General features: G+C 43.7%; 1 protein-coding gene across 1 annotated transcript in view; it reads left to right on the top strand.

The window, feature by feature from the left end:
* Positions 1-22903, top strand: part of ptprt (protein tyrosine phosphatase receptor type T) — a gene marked incomplete at its 5' end in the record, with an annotated part of 300839 nt that overhangs the window by 198880 nt on the left and 79056 nt on the right. Inside the window, 2 exons of the mRNA XM_079265832.1 lie at positions 12460-12595; positions 22176-22208. Of these exons, the coding sequence (XP_079121958.1) occupies positions 12460-12595; positions 22176-22208 (169 nt within the window). The remainder of the gene's footprint in view (positions 1-12459; positions 12596-22175; positions 22209-22903) is intronic.

Here is a 22903-nt window from a genome sequence, read left to right as displayed (position 1 = left end):
ACACTATCATACACAACATTACCCAGTGAAGAAAAATGTCGAAAAATCGAGACAGAGAGAGAGACATAGAGAGAGAGCGAGACATAGAGAGAGAGAGACAGAGAGAGAGAGAGAGAGCGAGAGAGAGAGAGACAGAGAGAGAGAGAGACAGAGAGAGAGAGAGACAGAGAGAGAGAGAGACAGAGAGAGAGAGACAGAGCTTTGAGCAGAAGTAGACCAAGTAGAATGTATCGCAGTAATGAAGAACAGAAATATTTAACTGGGTGAACATTAAACAGCTAAAGAACACAACTAGTAACACAGAGACACTGAACCATCACGCTTACCTCAGCATGTCAATAAATATAATATAATGTAACATAATATAATAATATAGTAATATAATAATATAATATAGTGTCATATAACATTATACATTGTAATGTATTGTAATGTTATAATATAGTGATATAATAATACAATAATGTATTTTAATGGAATATAATAATATCATTTAATGTAATAAAATATAGTGTATTATATTGTAATAATACAATATAATATAATAATATAATACTCTCACATACATCACGACTCCACAGAGGTCTGCAGGGACCAGATGATGAAGCACTTCAGTGGTTTTAGTTCTTAAAAGCTCCAAAGTACTTAAACCGTGTCCTGCTGACCTTAACATTAATGTCAACATTCATGGAAACTGGTGTGTGTGCGTGCGTGATGTTTGTGTGTGTGAGTGTGTGTGTGTGAGTGCGTGTGTGAGTGTGTGTGAATGTGTGTGTGTGTGTGAGTGTGTGCATGAGTGTGTGTGTGTGAATGTGTGTGTGTGTGTGTGTGTGTGTGTGTGAGTGTGTGCGTGCGTGAGTGTGTGTGTGTGTGTGTGTGAGTGTGTGCGTGCGTGCGTGCGTGCGTGAGTGTGTGTGTGACAGGGAGAGAGAGAGGCAGCCATTATCATTGTTCATTGTTTACGAAATTACGGAAACTAAAGATAATCCGTCATCATCTGCACTCACACACACAGACACACACACACACACACAAGTATGGAGAGAGACTCATTTACAGAGGCACCCAGGTACACAGACGTGTTCACATGACATATACACAACCACACACACACACACAGAGCGCTGTAGCAGCATAACTCAGATTAGTAATCCTGTTAGACACTCAGCCATGCTAACGCTAATCCACAGAGGAAACAGCCACAGCTGCTGACAAACAATGGCTGGAAACTAAACCCTGATACACACACAGACACACACACACACTCTGACTGACACACATTACATGAGCTGGGTAACACGTAATGTGAACATGTCTCCATAGACCGTGGCTCAGTGGTAGAGCAGGTCCTCCTTCAATCAGAGAATCGGATTCCTGCCTCGACTGGTCCGTGTCCGTGTGTCCGTGCGTCCGTGGGACACTTAAACAAGAACTGCAATTATATATATATATGTACATGTATAGACATATACATGTCTTTACAGGTGCAAATACTTTCTCAAATACCAAATATATACTTTACTAACCATAAATTATTATTATACTTTTACACACACATACAGGACGATCATGTGATCCTCCTGGCAGAGAAAAAAGAACACAGAATAAAGGGGAAACCAGTGAATTCCTACACACACACACACGCACACACACACGCACACACACACACACACACACACACACACAGCAGCAGTATTTAATATAACATTTCGGGCTGCAGTGTGTTGGAGAATCAATCTTCTCCCCATCTGGATGACATTATGTTTTTAATATCTCTGATGCCTGATAATTGTATCTTGGCCTCCAAGTTTGCGTAATGAAAGAAGTGCAGAGAAAAGTATAAATGAAAAGGATGTTACACAAGCGCACACATACACACTCACAACACGTTGTGCAGCAGTGGAAGTCTCCTTCAAAGCTTCTGTCCTGAAGGCAGCTCCTCTTCCTCAGACATCAGTGGGATCTGACTCATATATTACAACACAATAAAACAAAAACTGCTCTGACACATTCTTTATAAAGTTCAACAGAGGAAATGAACATGATAATAATAACAACAGTTTAACATCTCCCAGCATGCTGTAGTTCACTGAGGCGACACTGAACAAGTTCATATGTTTGAGAAACAAACTGATTTCATCCTCCACATAGTGAAGAATATAATGGATCTATATTTGATATGTATATTGGACATTACAATTAGAATATGTCATCCTGTTCTATATGATTTAACTCTGTGTGGTTGAGTACTGGAAGCTGGACTTTAGTCAGCATTAAGTTCCTGAGACCATTGTGATCTATGGAACACCTGGTGTTCAGGTGTGAGCCTCGTTCATCACAATCAGCTTTATTGGCCATGTTGCGTATTCGCATTCATGTAATTTGACTGCGGTTTCCACTTCGCTCTCGATGTACAAACACAAGTTTATGTCAGGATCCAGGATCCCTGTCTGACCTGACGTTCCATGGCCACACCCTTGAGTGTGCACAGCTGAGGACACTCCAGCTGATCACCTCCTGCTGCCTGACACACCAGACTCAGGGCCCACTAATGAGACTGCTGGCACTACATAAGCTCTGGCCCTGCAGTCTGGGGTTGTCAGGTCGTACCGTCTTTCACCCGCGTCAACCCCGTGGCGTCCTCTGCCCTCCTTGTGTGTACGGATTACACTCCGCCGCTCTGCCCTCCTTGTGTGACACGGACTACTCTCGCCGTCAAGCTGCCAGCCCTCCGGTGTCGAGCCACGGGCCTCACACCGTCGCTCTGCCACTCTGGTGTCGGACCACGGGCTCCACACCTTCACACATTTGAAATAAAACCTGTTCATAGTACCTTCTGTCTCCTGTGGTCTTGCGTTTGGGTCCTACCTGCGAACTCCCACATAACAGAACGACCTGACCATAATGGACCCAGCAACCACAGGAGCAGCTACACTGTATGGCCCTAACAGCCTGCTGGAGGAGGTGAGAAGTGTCACTGCTGAGATTTCTTGGATTGGCTGTTTCGTGCAGGAACTAGCCCGGACAGTCAGGTCTCCACCAGTTCCAGCACCTGCACTATTCCCTCCAGTCCTTGCTCTGCCGGTCTGGGAATCCCCTGTGCCGGCTCCAATTCCCTATGACGGAACACTGGGGAAGTGCCAGGGCTTCCTGTTGCTTTGCCGACGAGTGTTTGACCGTCGGCCTCAGACGTTTGCCTCGGACGGGTCCAAGGTCGCCTACGTGGTTGGATTACTGCGGGGAAGGGCTTTGGACTGGGCTGCGAGAACATTAAGTTTTGATCGGCCTAATACTGTGGGTTATGTGGACTTTGTGGCGGCTCTGATGAGAGTTTTTGACCCTCTGGGGGACTCTGATTATATGGCCAAGCACCTTCTCAGCCGGAGAGGGAGCCAAGCAAGTGTAGCGGAACACTCGGTGGCCCGGCCGACTCCGGCTCCCCGTATTCGGACAGCATTGCAGCCAGCTCCTGTTCCTGTCACCTCTTCGCCGCAGCCAGCTCCGGTTCCTACCGCCTCTGCGGCACAGCTTTCCCCAGTCCCGGCCGCCGCCGTCTCCGTACCGCAGCGACCTCCAGTCCCGGCCGCTGCCGTCGCAGAGCAGCAGCGACCTCCAGTCCCGGCCGCTGCCGTCGCAGTGCAGCAGCGACCTCCAGTCCCGGCCGCCGCCGTCGCAGTGCAGCAGCGACCTCCAGTCCCGGCCGCCGCCGTCGCAGTGCAGCAGCGACCTCCAGTCCCGGCCGCCGCCGTCGCAGTGCAGCAGCGACCTCCAGTCCCGGCCGCCGCCGTCGCAGTGCAGCAGCGACCTCCAGTCCCGGCCGCCGCCGTCGCAGTGCACCAGCGACCTCCAGTCCCGGCCGCCGCCGTCGCAGTGCAGCAGCGACCTCCAGTCCCGGCCGCCGCCGTCGCAGTGCAGCAGCGACCTCCAGTCCCGGCCGCCGCCGTCGCAGTGCAGCAGCGACCTCCAGTCCCGGCCTCTGCCGTCCCAGAGCAGCAGCGACCTCCAGTTCCGGCCACCGCTGTCTCCGTACCGCGGCGACCTCCAGTTCCCGCCGCTGCCGTCCCAGATCAGCAGCGACCTCCAGCTCCCGCCGCTGCCATCCCAGAGCAGCAGCGACCTCCAGTTCCCGCCGCTGCCGTCCCGGAGCAGCAGCGACCTCCAGTCCCGGCTGTCGTCTCGGAGCCGCAGCTATCCCCGGACCTCGCGGTCTCAGAGCTAGTTTTGGACAGCATGAGAGCCCACATAACGGATTCTGTTAAAGCAGCCATCAAGACGACAAACTCTATTCTAGCTGTGGTTCCTGGGGGCACAACAAAGTATTTACCGTTCATTTAAGGTGGCACTCAGAGTTCAGTGGGAGGCTTGGATGACTGACGGAGAAATCCTTCACAAAAACTGGCCGCATGCGAAGAGGAACTTTCTCTCAAGTCTGCCAGTGGATCCTAACAGCGTGGAGCAGTGTGAAAGAATCCACCATCACCAACGGCTTCCGAAAGGCTGGACTACTGCGAGATGATGACAGCGCAAGGGCGGATTTGCCTCGGGAGCAAAGTGACACTGACGAAAGATTGACTGAAAGCACGAACGAAGCAATTCTGAGGCTGTTCAATTCCGACACTGAAGAAGATGACTTTGATGGTTTTAGTGCACAGGAGGACGAAGGCGACAGCGATCCTGTGTCTATCCAGCCACTTTCCGGCTCGGATCAGAGGGATTACCGTAAGCCACTTCCCGGCTTGGACCTGTGCGGAGCACGTGGAGACGCCTCCTAGTTGACTTACGGTATTACCGTTTATTTGGGTCCTTGAACACACCACATCATGTAACGTTACCGGTACCTTCATGGCTGAACAACAACATGGCATTTGTCACGGAGAAAAATGCTCCATATGCTCCATGGTGAGACGGCGGAGAGAGCGCCATACAGCGATCATAGTTCGTTGATTGTTGGCCACAATTGTGGCAAATCTTCTAGATATCTTCCAGATATGATCTTAGTTCATGTATAATTGTGTTTACAATGGCTGGTATGATGATCGTCTGCTTTATCTCAGCCATTCGTTGTTATTCAGCCATGAAGGTACCGTACATGATGTGGTGTGTTCAAGGACCCAAATGCAGACTCCGGACAGCAGAGTTATATTGCAAACCTCAAAAACACGCACACAAAAACACGCATTACACTGTCCCCTTAATCTAGTACTATCCCAGACTTTCGGAAGCCCTTGGTGATGGTGGATTCTGTCACACTGTTCCGCGCTGTTAGGATCCACTGGCAGACTTGAGAAAAAGCTGATCTTCTCATGCAGCGTGTCGACGTTGCTCATAGCTCTGAATAGCATTTACGGCTAACTGGCTTGGCAACAACAGCTATTCAGAGCTATGAGCAACAACAGTTATTGCCTCATTGCGTTTCGTTTGGTAGCCGTGAGAGACCTTAGTCTGTAATGCAAGTATGTCTGCATGAAAAGATGTACAAAGATATATAATATATTCGCTAATGCTAATCGCAGTTAGCATTTCCCCATTGGCCGTAATGTTAAAATTAGCTTAGAAGCTAGCAACATGTTATGATGTTCATAGAAGAAGACAACTTTAGTACGGTACTGTTAAAAGCATCTTGCTGTTCAACAGGGACACCTGCGGCTTATAGACCAGTGCGGCTTATCTATGTACAACTTCTTTGTTCTGTTCAAAATCGGCTGGTGCGGCCGATATGCCGGTGCGCTCTATAGTCCGGAAAGTACGGTACTCTATTAATCCGCTGTCTTTGTCTATCAAGGTTAGAACAAGAGGCTGCTCAGTGCATTTATGTGTGTGATCCCAGGGTTCTCTCCACTCGTTATTATCTTTATTTTTATATCATGTCAGGGTTTTATTTTATTCTTCCTCTCGCACTCCTCCTTTTATCTCCTTCTCAAAGTTTACCCCATCTTTCTTTCCTTCCAAACATTTATGTGTCTGTAATGTCTTGATGTTTCTCTCCTGTGCTCACTTCGTCAGTCCTCTCCCAAATGTTCCTCTTTTTCTCTCTGAGACATTTTTAAATGTTCTTCTAATCTTTATTCTTCCGCTTACTTCTTTTTATTATGATTCTTCCGTACATTTTTTGGTTCTCATCTCCTTCTGCATTTTTTAAGCTACAGAAACCATTTTATATATCAAAATGTTCAGCTCGGTAAGGATACTTCTGCTGTGACTTTTCATATTTCGTTTTGCAATTTGTTTTGAATGGGATCTCTATGGAGAAAATTTTCAAATTCTCTTAAACTTCTTCAACTTTCAAATCCTTCTTCCTCATACTTTCAGTTACAGACACCATTCTAACTTTAAAATGTTTAGAACACCCTGGACTATTGCCATATGATTCATCGTTTTGATATCTTTTACACTCTTTGAACTGTCACATTTTTACTTTTATGATTTTTTCAGTCCTTTTCTGACTTTATAATGGTGTGTATTGCGCAGTGCGTGATGAGCAGCTTCAGAATCTTGTGAAAAAAATATTTCTATTTTGCCACTGAGTCCACCATTTTCACTCTTCATGCATTCTTTTTTGGTAAAAAAGTAGCTAATCGTGTCCTGGTCTAGACACATGACTGTGGAATCCAGCAGATTTACACATTTGGCACACCAGCCTCACATTGAGAGGACGTCCACTATCTGCTCCATGGAGACCAATGTTAACTCTTACTCCAAGAACATCTTCCACAGAGCACGGTGCCCCATTTCTAGATCTCCACTGAAGCCACATTTTTTACACTACAGACACAATTTTCACATGATCTGTTTCTCACGTCATCCTTCCTCTCTAGTTCTAATCCAGGGGTGTCAAACTCATTTTCACTCTGGGGCCACATCAGCATCACGTCGCCCTCAAAGGGCCGGTTGTAAATGTAAGACGGCGTAAATGTAACTACTCCTAACATATTTAGTTTAGTTTCCCGGGATATCTGTGGCTTCCACAACACCTACGAAGCAGAAATAGAGGTTATTGTTTCCATGGTTAATGGCGGACAGTTGAATGGCTTTCAGGGCGATAAGCCCCGCCCCCTCTCTGGCACGTCCAGTGCGAATGAACACGAGACTGGCGGCGCGAATGGCTCAACTCAACTTTTTTTTTTATTCTCAAACATCTCCGCGACTTATTGAGTGGCGTAATAATCGCGCGACACAACGAATCGATAATGAAATTCGTTGCTAACTCTTTTAATAATCGATTTTCATCAATTTTATCGATTTGTTGTTGCAGCCCTACAGACAATTGGAACAGCAGCTTACTTGATGACATCACCACCTCAGCTGGTCTCATGAGTTTAATCCGTTTTTTTCTGTATTTTACAATCAAACTAAATATGACAACCCTGCTGTTTTCGTTTTCATTTAAAATCAAAAATTATAGATTATTACATAGATATAGATACATACAATTATATATGTATATATATATATCCATAAATAAATAAATGTATGTATGTGGATCAGATCCCGCTAGCAACACCTCACATCTCCGAAATCGTCAGAGCAGATTTTTAAATCGGCTGAATCTTGACAAACCGACCACAGATTTGGTGCTTAAACAACTAACTTCTCGCCTCAAAACATCCTAAAATTACTTTCTGTGACTCAACAGTAGTATTTAGAAGTTTCAACTTCCAGTTGTATGATTTCTCCTCCGCCATTGTTTCCTGTTGCTGGTGCAAAATGCATTCTGGGATATTTGGCTGTGCTAAGTACAGACAAGTCACCTCCGATGCATCCCCGGTAAAATGGGCGGAGCCATGTCCGGGCATTAGGACCGTGCTTTAGGGTGACCATATCCATAACACCAAAAAGGAGGACACGCTGCGGTATTTAGTGAAGCTGTGAATAACTGACTCTGGCGTGCTCCCCTCTACAACACAACCTTTTCTGAAGTCAGGGTAGCAATACCACAGTACAACAAATGTAAGTCCTGTGTAATCCTACACCCAAGCTTTGTGCCACATTTGGACAGAGACATATTTCAGGGCGTGAAAAGAGACAACCAAAGCCAATAGAGCAAAAAACAGACGTATGTCCAATAGGGACAGGTTTTTTTCAAATGGAGATGAGAGAGGAAACCATGCGAGGAGATATGTTTTAACAGACATGAGACGTCCTTTCCTCTGAAGTGTCACGTGAAGCGACGTCGGTTTCTGATGATTGAGGCGACTGACAGCTGATTAGCTGTGATCAGCTGTCAGTCGGCCTCAGTGCGTAGATATGACGTAGCCAGCACACGGAGTTCATGAACTAGCAGCAATCTAACAACACAGCTAGCTAAGAGACGAGCAGGTACTTGTGTTTTTAATGAGCTGTTGATGAAAGCACAGACAACATGGATACATCATCTATCCATGTTCATCAGACCTGACTCTCAGTGAGCAGCTCTTGGATGTAGCTGCCATGCACAGGACGACGACAGGGAGGAACATTAGTGATGCAGAGAGGTGACACAAACAGCTTTGAACAAAGTTAATGTCATAACTTGTGTTTGATATTTGTCTTTATTTTCTTTAATAGTTTGATCTTTGATAGAGTCATGTGGGTTTATTAACCCTCAATTAAAATGATTTATGTTATAATAACAGAAATGTGTTTAAATATCATTTTACATTTATATAACTGCATGTACAATATTAGTACACTTGAATAAACAAGAATCAAATGCAGAGAGAGTTATTTACCAATATGTTAGGGAGAAGTTAGTTATACAGTCTTACAGTTACAACCGGCCCTTTGAGGGCGACCGTGACGCTGATGTGGCCCAGAGTGGAGATGAGTTTGACACCCCTGCTCTACACCCTACACACTACACCCTACACACAATACCCTACACACTACACACTACACCCTACACACTACACACTACACACTACACTCTACACACTACACCCTACACACTACACTCTACACACTACACACTACACACTATACCCTACACACTACACACTACACCCTACACACTACACACTACACACTACACACTACACTCTACACACTACACACTACACCCTACACACTACACTCTACACACTATACCCTACACACTACACACTACACCCTACACACTACACACTACACTCTACACACTACACACTACACTCTACACACTATACCCTACACCCTACACACTACACCCTACACACTACACTCTACACACTATACCCGACACACTACACCCTACACACTATACCCGACACACTACACCCTACACACCATACCCTACACACTACACACTACACCCTACACACTACACCCTACATACTATACCCTACACACTACACCCTACACACTACACCCTACACACTATACCCTACACACTACACCCTACACACTACACTCTACACACTATACCCTACACACTACATACTACACCCTACACACTACACCCGACACACTACACTCTACACACTATACCCTACACACTACACCCTACACACTACACACTACACTCTACACACTACACCCTACACACTACACACTACACTCTACACACTATACCCTACACACTACACCCGACACACTACACCCTACACACTATATCCGACACACTATACCCTACACACTATACCCTACACACTACACCCTACACCCTACACTCTACACCCTACACACTACACCCTACACACTATACCCTACACACTACACCCTACACACTACACCCTACACACTATACCCTACACGCTACACACTATACCCTACACACTACACCCTACACACTACACCCTACACACTACGCCCTACACACTACACTCTACACACTATACCCTACACACTACACACTATACCCGACACACTATACCCTACACACTACACCCTACACGCTACACCCTACACACTACACACTACACCCTACACACTACACTCTACACACTATACCCTACACACTATACCCAACACACTATACCCTACACACTACACCCTACACACTACACCCTACACACTATGCCCTACACACTACGCCCTACACACTACACTCTACACACTATACCCTACACACTACACACTATACCCGACACACTATACCCTACACACTATACCCTACACACTACACCCTACACACTACACACTATACCCTACACACTATACCCGACACACTATACCCTACACACTATACCCTACACACTATACCCTACACACTACACACTACACCCTACACACTACACCCTACACACTACGCCCTACACACTACACTCTACACCCTACACACTACACACTATACCCGACACACTATACCCTACACACTACGCCCTACACACTACGCCCTACACACTACACTCTACACACTATACCCTACACACTACACACTATACCCGACACACTATACCCTACACACTACGCCCTACACACTACGCCCTACACACTATACCCGACACACTACACCCTACACACTACGCCCTACACACTACGCCCTACACACTACACACTATACCCGACACACTATACCCTACACACTACACACTACACCCTACACCCTACACACTACACCCTACACACTATACCCTACACCCTACACGCCTACCTGTCATTCATCAGGTGTTGTTTTATTTCCACGCTATTGGATCATTTGTTAATTTCTTGTGAGGAGTTTAAATATTTAAATGACTTCACTTTCATTATTCTCACAATGCTTGAAGGTAAAATCATTTTCTCTATGAAAACTGAAATATGTTTTATTAATTATATATATTCTAGCCAAATAACCTCGACTACCTTCAAAGTTATCTCCGTTCCAGCCGAACCGTCAAACACGGCCTTTTTGTTTTTTTCTTCCTGCATGATGTTTAATAACTCTTCACCTCAGGATCATGTATATATACAGTCAGTGGCGGCTGGTGGAACATGTTCTAGGTAGGTCCATCCTATACATTTCAGCAAACATCCCAGTATGACTTAATGCAAAAGAAATTCAGTATGAAACACGCATTACTACTTTGCAGTTAAATATTGAACATTTATTCCAACACGAAAAACAGCAGTAAATAACACTTATATAATATAACATAATATAATATAATATAATATAACACAATATAGCATAATATAATATAACATATTATAATATAATATAATATAACATAATATAACATAATATAACATGTTCATTTATTGAGATGCCCCTATGGACCTTGTTATAGGAGGTAAAGATCAGGAGAAGTAAACATGAAGTGTAATTTTGAATACTGATGTTAAATTAAGCTATGATGAGTTTTCACTGTTAATTTAACATCTCTATTACATGTTGATGCCTCCATGACCAAGTTAAGCAGATGAGACTGAGGACAGCTATGTAGAAGAAAAGATGTTCACTTTGTCTAACATGTAGCTTGACAGAGTTCTATGTGTGTCCTGGTGTTCTCATGTTTCCTTACCTCCTCATCCCTCACTCCCTACCCTGGTGTTCTCATGTTTCCTTACCTCCTCATCCCTCACTCCCTACCCTGGTGTTCTCATGTTACCTTACCTCCTCATCCCTCACTCCCTACCCTGGTGTTCTCATGTTTCCTTACCTCCTCATCCCTCACTCCCGTAACTGTCTGTGCTGGATCTGTCCACGTTGTTTTAAAAAGCAAACTAAGTTATTAGCATGACGTCATCTTGCCAAACCTGTCTGGTGTACAGTAGAGAAGCTTCGTGTACTGCTTCCCTTTCCCGCGAGTCTGCTGTCTGATTGTGAGGTCAGGCTGATCTGATATCAGCTCTTTGGCTGCAGAATCTCCTCAAAGTTCTGCTCTCAAACGGGTCTTGGAGGAGGAGTGCTCGCCTGTAGAGACTTCTCCTGACGAGAACGCGCAGCGAGGGGCCTGATCGTTCTGGCTCCCCAAGCTGAATCTATTTGAGGGCGCTGATTGGCTAAATTGTATGTCACTCATTTATATCTTTAATCAGAAATTGGCTAAACTGCTTCATAGACCCGCCTCTTTTGGGCCAAAACGATCAGGCCCCCCAAGCTGCGCGTTCTCAGACGTGTCTACACACAGACAGAGAGCACGAGCAGGAAAAGCATATATTTTGCGCAGATATCACATTTTACACATATTACTGGGTACATTCCATAGTTCAAAAACACAAATATTGACAATTTGTATAATTTATGATTATTATAATTATTTATTTATTTTTTGTGTTGCTCAAGGTGGCCCCACCACCATGCCCCATTGCCCTCTATTGTCCAAGCCGCCACTGTATACTGTATATATATATATATATATACAGTATATATATATATACAGTATATATATATATTTGTTTGATGAACTCACTCGATGTTTCAATGTGTGTGTGTGTGTGTGTGTGTGTGTGTGTGTTTATCCACGCCGGTCACAAGCTGCATGTTTCTGTATGTGTGGTCCTTTCTGTGTGACACTGCTATTTGAATGTGATTGGCCACCAACGTGACGATGTGAATACCTGTTTGTGTGTGTGTGTGTATAGGTGCGTCCACACAGGACTCTGATGCAATGGAGCCGGAGAAGCAGGTGGACAGCACAGTGAAAATGGCCGGTGTGATCGCAGGCATCCTCATGTTCATCATCATCCTCCTCGGTGTTGTCCTCACCTTCAAACGCAGGTAGGTAATGAACATCAGGACACCGAGGCAGCATTTTAACTATAATAATAATTATGAAGATAAATCATCAACACATCCATTTTGTTACTGCGATTCTCTCAGAGACGCGACAGTCCGGAGCTTCTATCAAACTAACACATTTACTTGAACCACGTCAGTGTTTAGACTGACAGGAACATGTTTAAAGTGTCCTCATAGTTTATGTGAAGAACATTAATATGAATTCCATTCATGGACAGTGAGGCAGATAACGTCTTGACTTAAATCAGTTATTTTATATTACGAAGTTAAATTTAAAATACATCGTTTTAGTGTCCATCCTCTTTGAGAAGATCATTCATCAGACTTCGTGAACGTGAGAGAAGTTGGATTGCATTTCTTCAGGCAATATAAAAGGTCATAAATAAGTATTAAACGTGGAGATGTACTTAATCCTTTGTCTAACGAGAATGACAGAGGAGCCTTTAAACTTGTAAATATGAATGTTTGACAGCCTTGTGTGGTTGTTAAGATGCACACTGACCTCCATCACCTGCTGTCCTTTCCTCTTCCTCTGATTCTCTGCTTCACTTCATCCTCTCATCCCTCTCTCACATCTCATTTCTTACCTCACACTCAAAATGTAATGACAACTTTGCTGAGAAATAATAATTGAAGTTGAAGGACTTTTCTTGAATGTGACGAGTACAAATAGCAAATCAACACAACACGTATAACTTCATCCCAACAACGATGCTGAGGCAGCACTTCACCCCCCCCCCCCTATTTTGGAGCAGAACCGCCTAAAATGACATACCCAAATTAAAATCCTTGTGGAAGTGTATGAGACCTGTAGGTCATACAGATCAGGCCTTTGTAGGCCTTTGAAGTCAGTAAAAATTGAAGATTTTTGTCCACCTAAAATAAAAAGTATCTTTCAGTATAAATAACTGCCGGTGGCTGTATCTGTACAGGTAAAGGACAGTATAGGGCTGAAACTACACTATCAGTGAACAACTGCCTCAAATTTGAAGAAGATTGGACAAAGTCTGACCATTCTACAGAGTTTCTTCCATGAAGAGATCCAGGCGGAGCTCTAAAAGGACATTTGGAGACCCAAATGGACACATGGTAACCACATGATATTCTGACACACTAAAGGTGTTTCTCCCTTTATATTTTCATATTATATTATTTTCCTTTTATTTTTAGCCTTTGAAAATTGCATAAACTATGTATATATGATCGAAGACGTGGTGTGTGAGAAGCGGACTTGCTGTGCGTAATGGCTGCGACCGAGCAAACGATCGAGTATGAGAATAGCTCAGTTACGCAGAGGTTATACGTTGGTTTACGGCTTACGTAAGAAACAGTCAAGGGGTACATCCCAAGTCTCTTAACTGCATCCCCGTTTACCTCACTTGGGTCCTTTCCTTGCGTCTTAGTCCCTCCCACCAGGGATGCATGGAGGAAACCATGCGAGGCGAGAGGAACGAGGAAATATGTTTTCAGAGACATGAGACGTCCTTTCCTCTGAAGCGTCACGTGAAGCGACGTCTGTTTCTGATGACGGAGGATCAGCTGATCACAGCTGGATCAGCTGATCAGTCGCTTTAACAGCTGGAGAGACTTTTGAGAAGTTAGTGTCTGTTCACATGATCACTGTACTTAATAACAGCAACTAATAATACTAATAACTAATAAAGACACACAGTGATCACCACTGTAGAGTGTTTCTCGCTGTAGTCTGTTAACAAACTGTGTTCTGTGTTCTGTTTCTAAGCTCAGGATCCATTTCTACCGGCGGGATGCGATCGTCTTATTTATTAATGATTTGCATCTGTACGTTTTGAAATTGTGACTGTGACGTCATTGTTAAATAACCCAGAATATGATTATTGTTTCTCTTAAATGATAAAACTCATCAAACACTCAGGAATGATGTAAAACGTGTTTCGTCTCTCAGCTCTCTCTCTCTCTATATATTTACATATATATATATTAGTGCCGGGCAAGTTAAGTCGTTAATTTCGCGTTAACGCATTCATTAATTAACGCCGACAATTATTTTATCGCACGTTAACGCATTTTTGAAATTTATTATTATTATATTTTAAAAAAAATTTTAATTGAAAGACAAGAGACAATACATAGACATAACAACAAGAGGATGACAGTGGGATAAAAGCCAGCAAACATCCTATAGTCAGTTTATTATTATTGTAACAGACTGTCTCATGTTTATCGTTTGGTATTGGAGATGATATGTCCCTTCAGGGTTGCCGTAGAGAAAAGGCGACTTCCGCTGCTTCTGGTCGAGGGGGGGGGGGGGGGGGGCAGAAATAAAGAGAGAAGCTGCACCAGCTGTTGCTCTACATGGAGACTACTCGACATCGCTGGTAAAGTCAGCAGACACTCAGATCTCCGTGGTCAACTCAGCAGACACTTACATGTTAGTGCACCTATATGCTGACATTCACCGTAAACGCATTTAAACGCCACAGATCGGGAGCAAGCGAACGACTTTGAAAGTTAGCGGAAACATTAACGTGAGACAACATCCGGTTTATTCAGACGAACATCCGGTTTTCAGAATAAGATGCCAACAAAGTAGGAATTATATTCACATTAAGTATGAAACATGCTGCCTGCATCTCGTGAACCAAATGTTATTGCCCTTTTGTTCATATAGCAGTACTTTAAAATAAAAGTGCGCAATACACTACTTTTGAATTCATTGTTGAACTTTGCCATAACAATGAGATTAATCGTGATTAATCACGATTAATCGCAAAAAATCCATGCGATTAATCGCGATTAAATATTTGAATCGTTGCCCAGCACTAATATATATATATATGTATTTCTATATATATAAAGTGTTTCGTCTCTCCAGCTCTCTCTGACTTTAATTGTATTCATAATAAAGTTATTGAGGGAAATATCAGATCATGAAAACACAAATCTTTCTAATAAATGTAGAAAGTTTTTTGTGGTCGTTTTGTTGTTCAGACTACAATGAACATTTATTTAAACCAGATGTTGAATCAGAAACCTAATCAAATATAAACTAGAGTTTATTCTGTGATCTGTCTTCACTCTGGTGTTAAACTCCAGTCAGTCAGTCCGATCGGCTGCTCCCTCCTCCCTCCTCGCTACTCCGAGCTAAATAAGAGCTTTGGGACAGCCGTCAATATGGCGGCGCAGAACAATTTCCGGTTTAAGCGAGGATCGAGGAGCGAGGAAATGAGAATTAAGAGACTTGGGATGTACCCAAGGTTTGCACTGTAAGTACTAGCGTTTTCTGAAGGCACTAGCGTTTTTTGAAGGCACTAGTTCCATGGTAACATCTGCTAGCACATTGTCGGGTCTGTAATGTGTCTTTTTCCGTCGAAATGCTGCAAGATCTGACTTGCAGCGGTTATGGAGACTTTAGACAGTGTGTGTTCGGGCTCCGTTTGTGACAAAATCCATAAGAAATGAAAGACAATAGATGTTTTCTTTGCAAAGATGAGGATTTGGGGCATGCTGGGATACCAAACACGGCCATGTTTTGTGACGTATTTTGCGGACGCAAGCCGTACGAACGGAAGGGGAGGAGATCGCGGACGCCGGCGAACCATGCTTGGTTAGAAAAGGTTAAATTATGAGACGTTTTCACAAGAACACTGAAGCTGAATATCGGTGAGGACCTCAAACCGCTGTTCTGTTTTCACGAACATTGATGTTTGATGGGCTCGTTGGGCTCGTCGTCCGGCTCACTTTCTACCTGAAAGACTGCTTCACTTTGGCAGCATCAATATGCTTCAATATTTGATGTAAAACTCTTCTCATAGCAAGGGCCCGACAATGTGAACAGGTCTTGAACAAACTGAATAGCTGAAAGTAGTTGAAAGAAAAGCTTGTTGAAATCGCTCCAGTTCAGAAGTCAGGAGACGCTCCTTCTTTTATTAAAAATGACATTTATTTTCTTCATGTTATGGATGTTTGCTGAGGTCAGCACATAGTACACGTTAGTACCAGGTCAGCACACTTTAGTTACATTGAGGACAAAAGAGGGAAAAACCTCCAGGGAGTTTTGTGCAGCGAGGTTCTGGCACAAGAAAGCATGAACCCGTCAAAACTGAAGCGGCATTTGGAAACAAAACACCTCTCAAAGATAAACCTGTTGAGTCCTTTCAAAGACGACTTCAAGACCTGAGGACGTCACACAAGTGTCTCACTTACCTGCAGACATGGACGTGTTGGATCAATCTGCAGAGGATGAACTGAAGACTATACCTCTGTTTAATGACACTATGAGGAGGCGAACTGAAGACATGTCGGATGACATCAAACAACAGACCACAGCTCGGATTAAGGCAAGTGGTCATTCTGCATTACAAATGGACGAATCCACAGACGTCACAAACAAAGCAGCTTCACTGGTTTACGTGAAACTTGTGGGACGCGGACTTGCAGGAACAGTTTCTCTGCACTAGAGAACTCCTACACTACGATGCAGAGGACATGTTCAGCTCAGGTTCAGACTGCTCCATCTTTACATTCAATCATTTTGAGAAGTTTAACATTTTCCTCGATTTGGGTCGTGGCTTGTCATTAAGGGGTGATGGTGGGTCTGTGGGTCCTGCACCCAGACCAGTTGAGAACCACTGAATTAGAGGGCAAAGACCACAGTGGATCGAGGAGGAAGAGGAGGAAAAACAATGATGAAGGAAGAAGAGGAGGAGGACTGGACAGACATGTTCTCATGAGGTCAGGGTTAAAGATCCCTTACAGGTCACATGGGGATCATCATGATGTGAAGAAGAGGATAGGAGGAAGAATGGAAATACCAAAGTATCAGATCTAGAGAACAGAAATAATAGACATTGATCCTGAGAGGAAGTGATATTATCAGCTGACAGAAGGAGTGCAGACACATAGACCAGATAGTTTGGGACAGTTGGAGGTTCCCTTTATCATGGAGGTCATTTATATTTCATTCCACACACTTCAGCCAGACGTCCAGGAGGCAGAAAGGTTGTTTTCTTTAATTCAAAGTGTTTTACATGCCTTTCAAAGCCCATCAATTATTCCATGACAAAACTTTGTCGGGAAGTGAGCACGCACAACTGTCCAATTCATCTTTTAGAAGGCTGGTACACATGTTCTAAATGGACTTCATTACCCAATGAAAGCCGGGGGATGTTGCTAATAATGTCGTGTCCGAGTCAAACACACTGGCTGAAGTCTTAATGGAGATTCAATGTTTCGACACCCAGGTGGCCCCGAGGGCTCAAACAAGCAGCACCAGAAGATACACTGTTCATAAGAAGATGAATAATTCATCTTTCTAAAGCTCCATGAACACAGAACTCCACTAAGTCATTGGGAAAAGGTGACATCATCTCTGGAAGTGCAAATTGATGGAAAACATGTTATTGCAACTTCTTTCATCTTTAAGATCTCAAAGTCTGACCCTGCAGACGTCTTTTGTAATGTGATGTGATTTGATTTGAAGTGTTCATGTTTCTTTCATAGCAGGTTGTTGAGAATAAATCTCATGTTGAGGAGAAAACTCAGGTGAACAGACTTAGGTCGAGGCGTTTAGCTCAATTCAAGCAATAAGGTTTATTTGTGACAGAGGTATTATGTCCAGCAGTTAAACGTGCACGGACCTAAAAAGTTCACTCTGTAGGAGTGAATGAAAAGCTAAAAGGCGCTTAGACAGAGTGCGCATGCGTTCATATATTAGGTCCTCCTTTTGGAGCCTATTGGTCAAAGCAAAGTAGAGGCGGATTTGTTTCTAGCATTCAAATGGCCTGATGGAGCACTGAGCATCTCCGCCCACACTGGCTCACGTCCGGGATCCGCCTTCTCTGGAACGTCAGTGTGTGTGAGATGTTGATTCAGCAGCATATTGTTATGTTCGGCCAACTAGATAAGCTAGGCGCTAGATATGCAAGGGCGCCTCTTTCTATCTCTAAGATGGAGCAGGCAGTTGAGACTGGTTCTCTGTAAGACTATGTGACATTTAACTGGGGCAAAAGCTATCCTTCAGAGTTCTAGTATTTTCCACTTTGTTCAGGCGAGTGCGAGAGTGCCCCACCTGGCGTTTTTGACCTTCGTGTACTAGAACTCACATATCCGCGTATAAGCTGTGTTTAACATTGAATGAATGTATATTTTTATTTACAAATCCCCCTTTTCACACCTGCTAGGTGTGAACTTCTATGTTTTGGAACTACTCATTCAATGGCTGTAACTCGATGTTTAGGTCCCTATCTGAATCGTCTGGATCGGAAACTGGTGGGGTGCTATGTCTAGTTCGGGTGTGTGTCTGATTCGGGGATGGTGAGGGAAGAGGGGCAGTTGAATGAGATGGGTGCTGGTGTGTCTGATACTTGGTTTCTAATCCCCAGCTCAGTAAGGCAACTAGTATGCCCATTCCCACCCCCATTATAGTTTTCTTCCCACATCCCACCCCTTCCCAGGTGAAGCGCTGCCGACCTCGGTCGGCGGGGTTTGCATAAGGGTCCCCTAGACAGCGTCTAAGTTCCTGATGCATTTTCCAAATTAGTGCGAATTTCTGCTAGTGTTCTGGTTGGTACCGGTGCTGGGACACAATGTGTCAGGTGGTGCCAAGGGGCGCCTGATTTGCCCTTGACCTGGACCGAGTGTGAAGTAACCTCCTTCACCTCGTACGGCCCAGTCCACCTGGGGTCAGTCCACTTGCGCTTGTGAACCTTGACCCTGACCCAATCACCTACTTGTATCTGCTTTCCAGCTGCCGCTGCTTCAGGTACTGCTCGAGTCCTCTCGTCTGCAACTGGCGCACCGGATCCGGACCGAGGAACTAAAAACGATAGATAATTCAGAATTATACATATTGGGCACTGAGTTTGAACTTTAACCGGCTCCTCTTATTCAGCCGTTACAGCAGTTGTTCGGCGGTGCAGGAAACACACCGACCAATGCGTTGCAAATCACATCACGTGATGCAGCTCAGCCAATCAAACATGAGTATTCTGACAAGTTCCCTGACTCCAGCGAGGTTTACACACAGGTGACACACGGGGCTGAGACGAGGAAATAGAAAGAAAAGCAGGAGAATTGTGCTGATAGCAGAAGTTATCTCACATGACGTTCTCCAAAAAGAGAAACGTGTTCAGAGAGAATATAATTAATAAGCACGAATGAAGAGAATCTTACATGTTAATTGTTCCCATAGGCAGTTAAATCCTCTACTTCTGTCAAGTGCTTTTCCCTGCAGGTCATGATTTTCAGACCCCCGCCCTCTGTAAACTATCAATGGATAAATCCAAAAAAAGAAATGTCACGGAGGAAAATAGAGTTTAACTCTGCGTGGACGTCTTCATTTGCTTTCACTGCCAACGATGCTGGCTTACTGTATGCTTCCACAACAAGCACACAGCAACAAAGAGCGAATTCTAAGCTGCTGTAGAAAACTCTGATAAAGAGTTTGATATTGATATAACAGGTAAAATTGCAAAACAATGTCAAGAATTGTCTTTGTTCTTGTTCTATATTTTCATAAATACAACAAACTATAGTTTTTGTATATATAATATAACTATATGTACAACTTTATAAGCTGTGATATCAACTAGCTTTTGCGGCGCCAGACAAATTTTATTTGGTGGAAAATAGGGCAAAATGGCTCTTTGGGTAGAAAAGGTTGCCGACCCCTGAATTAAATGGTCTAATATAAAGTAGCACCGGTCTCTTTCTACATTTTGTTTCAGTTTTTGTAACACATGTACACACACACACACACAGTCATGCTTTTACACAAATTGGTGCTGCTAAATCGTCCCATTGATTCCATTGATTTCTGCATCCAGGCCGATCCATTCCAGCTACCAATCACCGCTCTCTGTTAGCTCTCAAACATCCCACGTTACATCTGATATATTTTACCCTTTAACATCCTGTCGCTTTTCTCCTCTCTTGAATCAAACCACAATGAATAAGGAAGTAAATGCGTAATAGTCCTGTTGGTCTGAAAGAAGAATGAAAAAAGTGTAACGATCATGAGTTTGTGTCTCCAACTTAATTAACTAAACTAATGAACTAAAAACTAAATGTGTCAATTTTCTGTACAGAAAACTATTTGAAAGGCTAACCCACAAAGAATAACCCAGTAATGTTAACACAAAGAATAACCCAGTAACGTTAGCACACAGAATAACCCAGTAACGTTAGCACACATGCTAGCCCAGTAATGTTAGCACACAGGCTAACCCAGTAATGTTAGCACACAGAATAACCCAGTAACGTTAGCACACAGGCTAACCCAGCAACGTTAGCACACATGCTAGCCCAGTAATGTTAGCACACAGGCTAACCCAGTAATGTTAGCACACATGCTAGCCCAGTAATGTTAGCACACAGGCTAACCCAGTAATGTTAGCACACATGCTAGCCCAGTAATGTTAGCACACAGGCTAACCCAGTAACATTAGCACACAGAATAACCCAGTAATGTTAGCACACAGGCTAAGCCAGTAACGTTAGCACACATGCTAGCCCAGTAACGTTAGCACACAGGCTAACCCAACAACATTAGCACAAAGAATAACCCAACAACATTAGCACAAAGAATAACCCAGTAACGTTAGCACACAGGCTAACCCAGTAACGTTAGCACAGATGCTAGCCCAGTAATGTTAGCACACAGACTAACCCAGTAATGTTAGCACACATGCTAGCCCAGTAACGTTAGCACACAGGCTAACCCAGTAACGTTAGCACACAGAATAACCCAGTAACGTTAGCACACAGAATAACCCAGTAACGTTAGCACAAAGAGAGAATGGTAACTTTTCATCGGGCTCTCCTTGATGAATTCTTCATGTCACTCGTGACACTTTGTTTTTTTTATCTGTGTCACCTCGAAGTGTCACTCTATCTTGATACATCAGCTAACAGCACTCCTGAAGTCTCACGCTCTGGGACACTGGTGATTTATAGAAGAGACTCATCCCATACGGGGCAGATCTGATCTCTTCATGGCTGCCTTAACAGATACAAATGTAGTTCAATCTGTTTTCCCTCTTTAGCTAATCGCAGCTCGTTCTTCTTCACTGTTCTCCAAACATCACTGTGTGTGCTGCTACGTGCTTCAGTTCAACATCCATGTTAAAGGATTAGCAGAAAGGGATTGTGAAAACAAAAATAATGGGAATACAAATGTTTCATCATTAAGTTCACTGTTCACATCATACAGCCGTGACACTGAAACGTAGTAAAGAAAACAACATGTTGAAGTTTATTGAAGAAAACAACATGTTGAAGTTTATTAAAGAAAACATGTTGAAGTTTATTAAAGAAAACATGTTGAAGTTTATTAAAGAAAACATGATATGTTTATTAACAACGTGGATGCTTGACAGGAGAGCTGCAGTCTTTTAAACTAAGGTCTGCATCGTGCTTCACTTTGCTCACTATCACCTTGAAAATAAGAAAATCATGACGGATGTTTCAGGTTTCTCAGCCTCTCATGCCCTATAATGTCTCTTTCTATCTTTCTGTTTCCTGTCTTTGGCTCCTCCCCTTCCTGTCCTGCCCTGTACCCGCCTTGCCCTTTCTCCAATAGAGAGATTCACACATGGAGAACTCTGAGCGTGGGGTATTGTATGTTTACTTCTAGACATCAACACATCACTCCATCTCTCACTGTGACTCTCACCTTTTCTGGTTTCCAGTAGTTTTACATCTTGTGACGAAGGCTGCACCTGGAAAATGGATGCGGTAGATCCAGTATTGGGAGGATTTAATCACTTCAATTCTTTTATAGCAAATAAAAATCATTCAGAAGCGTACAAAAGGCCTGATCATTGGACATGTTACAATTGAGTTCACTCACAAAGACAATTGTTTCTGTCTTTCAAAAAGATCTAATTTTAGAATAAAACACATTTTTAGCTTGGGCCAACACGTGGAAATACACATATTCTAATTCTTGCACATATGCTGACACGTGCACATATGCTAACACGTGCACATACACACATGCTAACACATGCACAGATGCTAACACATGCACAGATGCTAACACGTGCACATACACACATGCTAACACATGCACAGATGCTAACACATGCACATACACACATGCTAACATGCGTATACAGCTAATGGTTGCTATGTGCTGTCCTGACCAACACTCGGATGTTTTGGGAGCTACACACCCTTTTTCTTGGAAAAGCTCAGCTTGTGTTCTCCGTTGCACACGTGTCGGTTCCTCCTGGCTGTTTGAGCTCTGACAAACGGATTTCAGGTCATTTCAAAACCAGATTGGTGTCACACGAATGAATGTAGGTT

Source organism: Melanostigma gelatinosum (genome assembly GCF_949748355.1).
Source record: "Melanostigma gelatinosum genome assembly, chromosome: 3".
In the NCBI taxonomy this organism is placed as follows: Eukaryota; Metazoa; Chordata; class Actinopteri; order Perciformes; family Zoarcidae; genus Melanostigma; species Melanostigma gelatinosum.
This window is presented reverse-complemented; position numbering and strand designations above follow the sequence as displayed.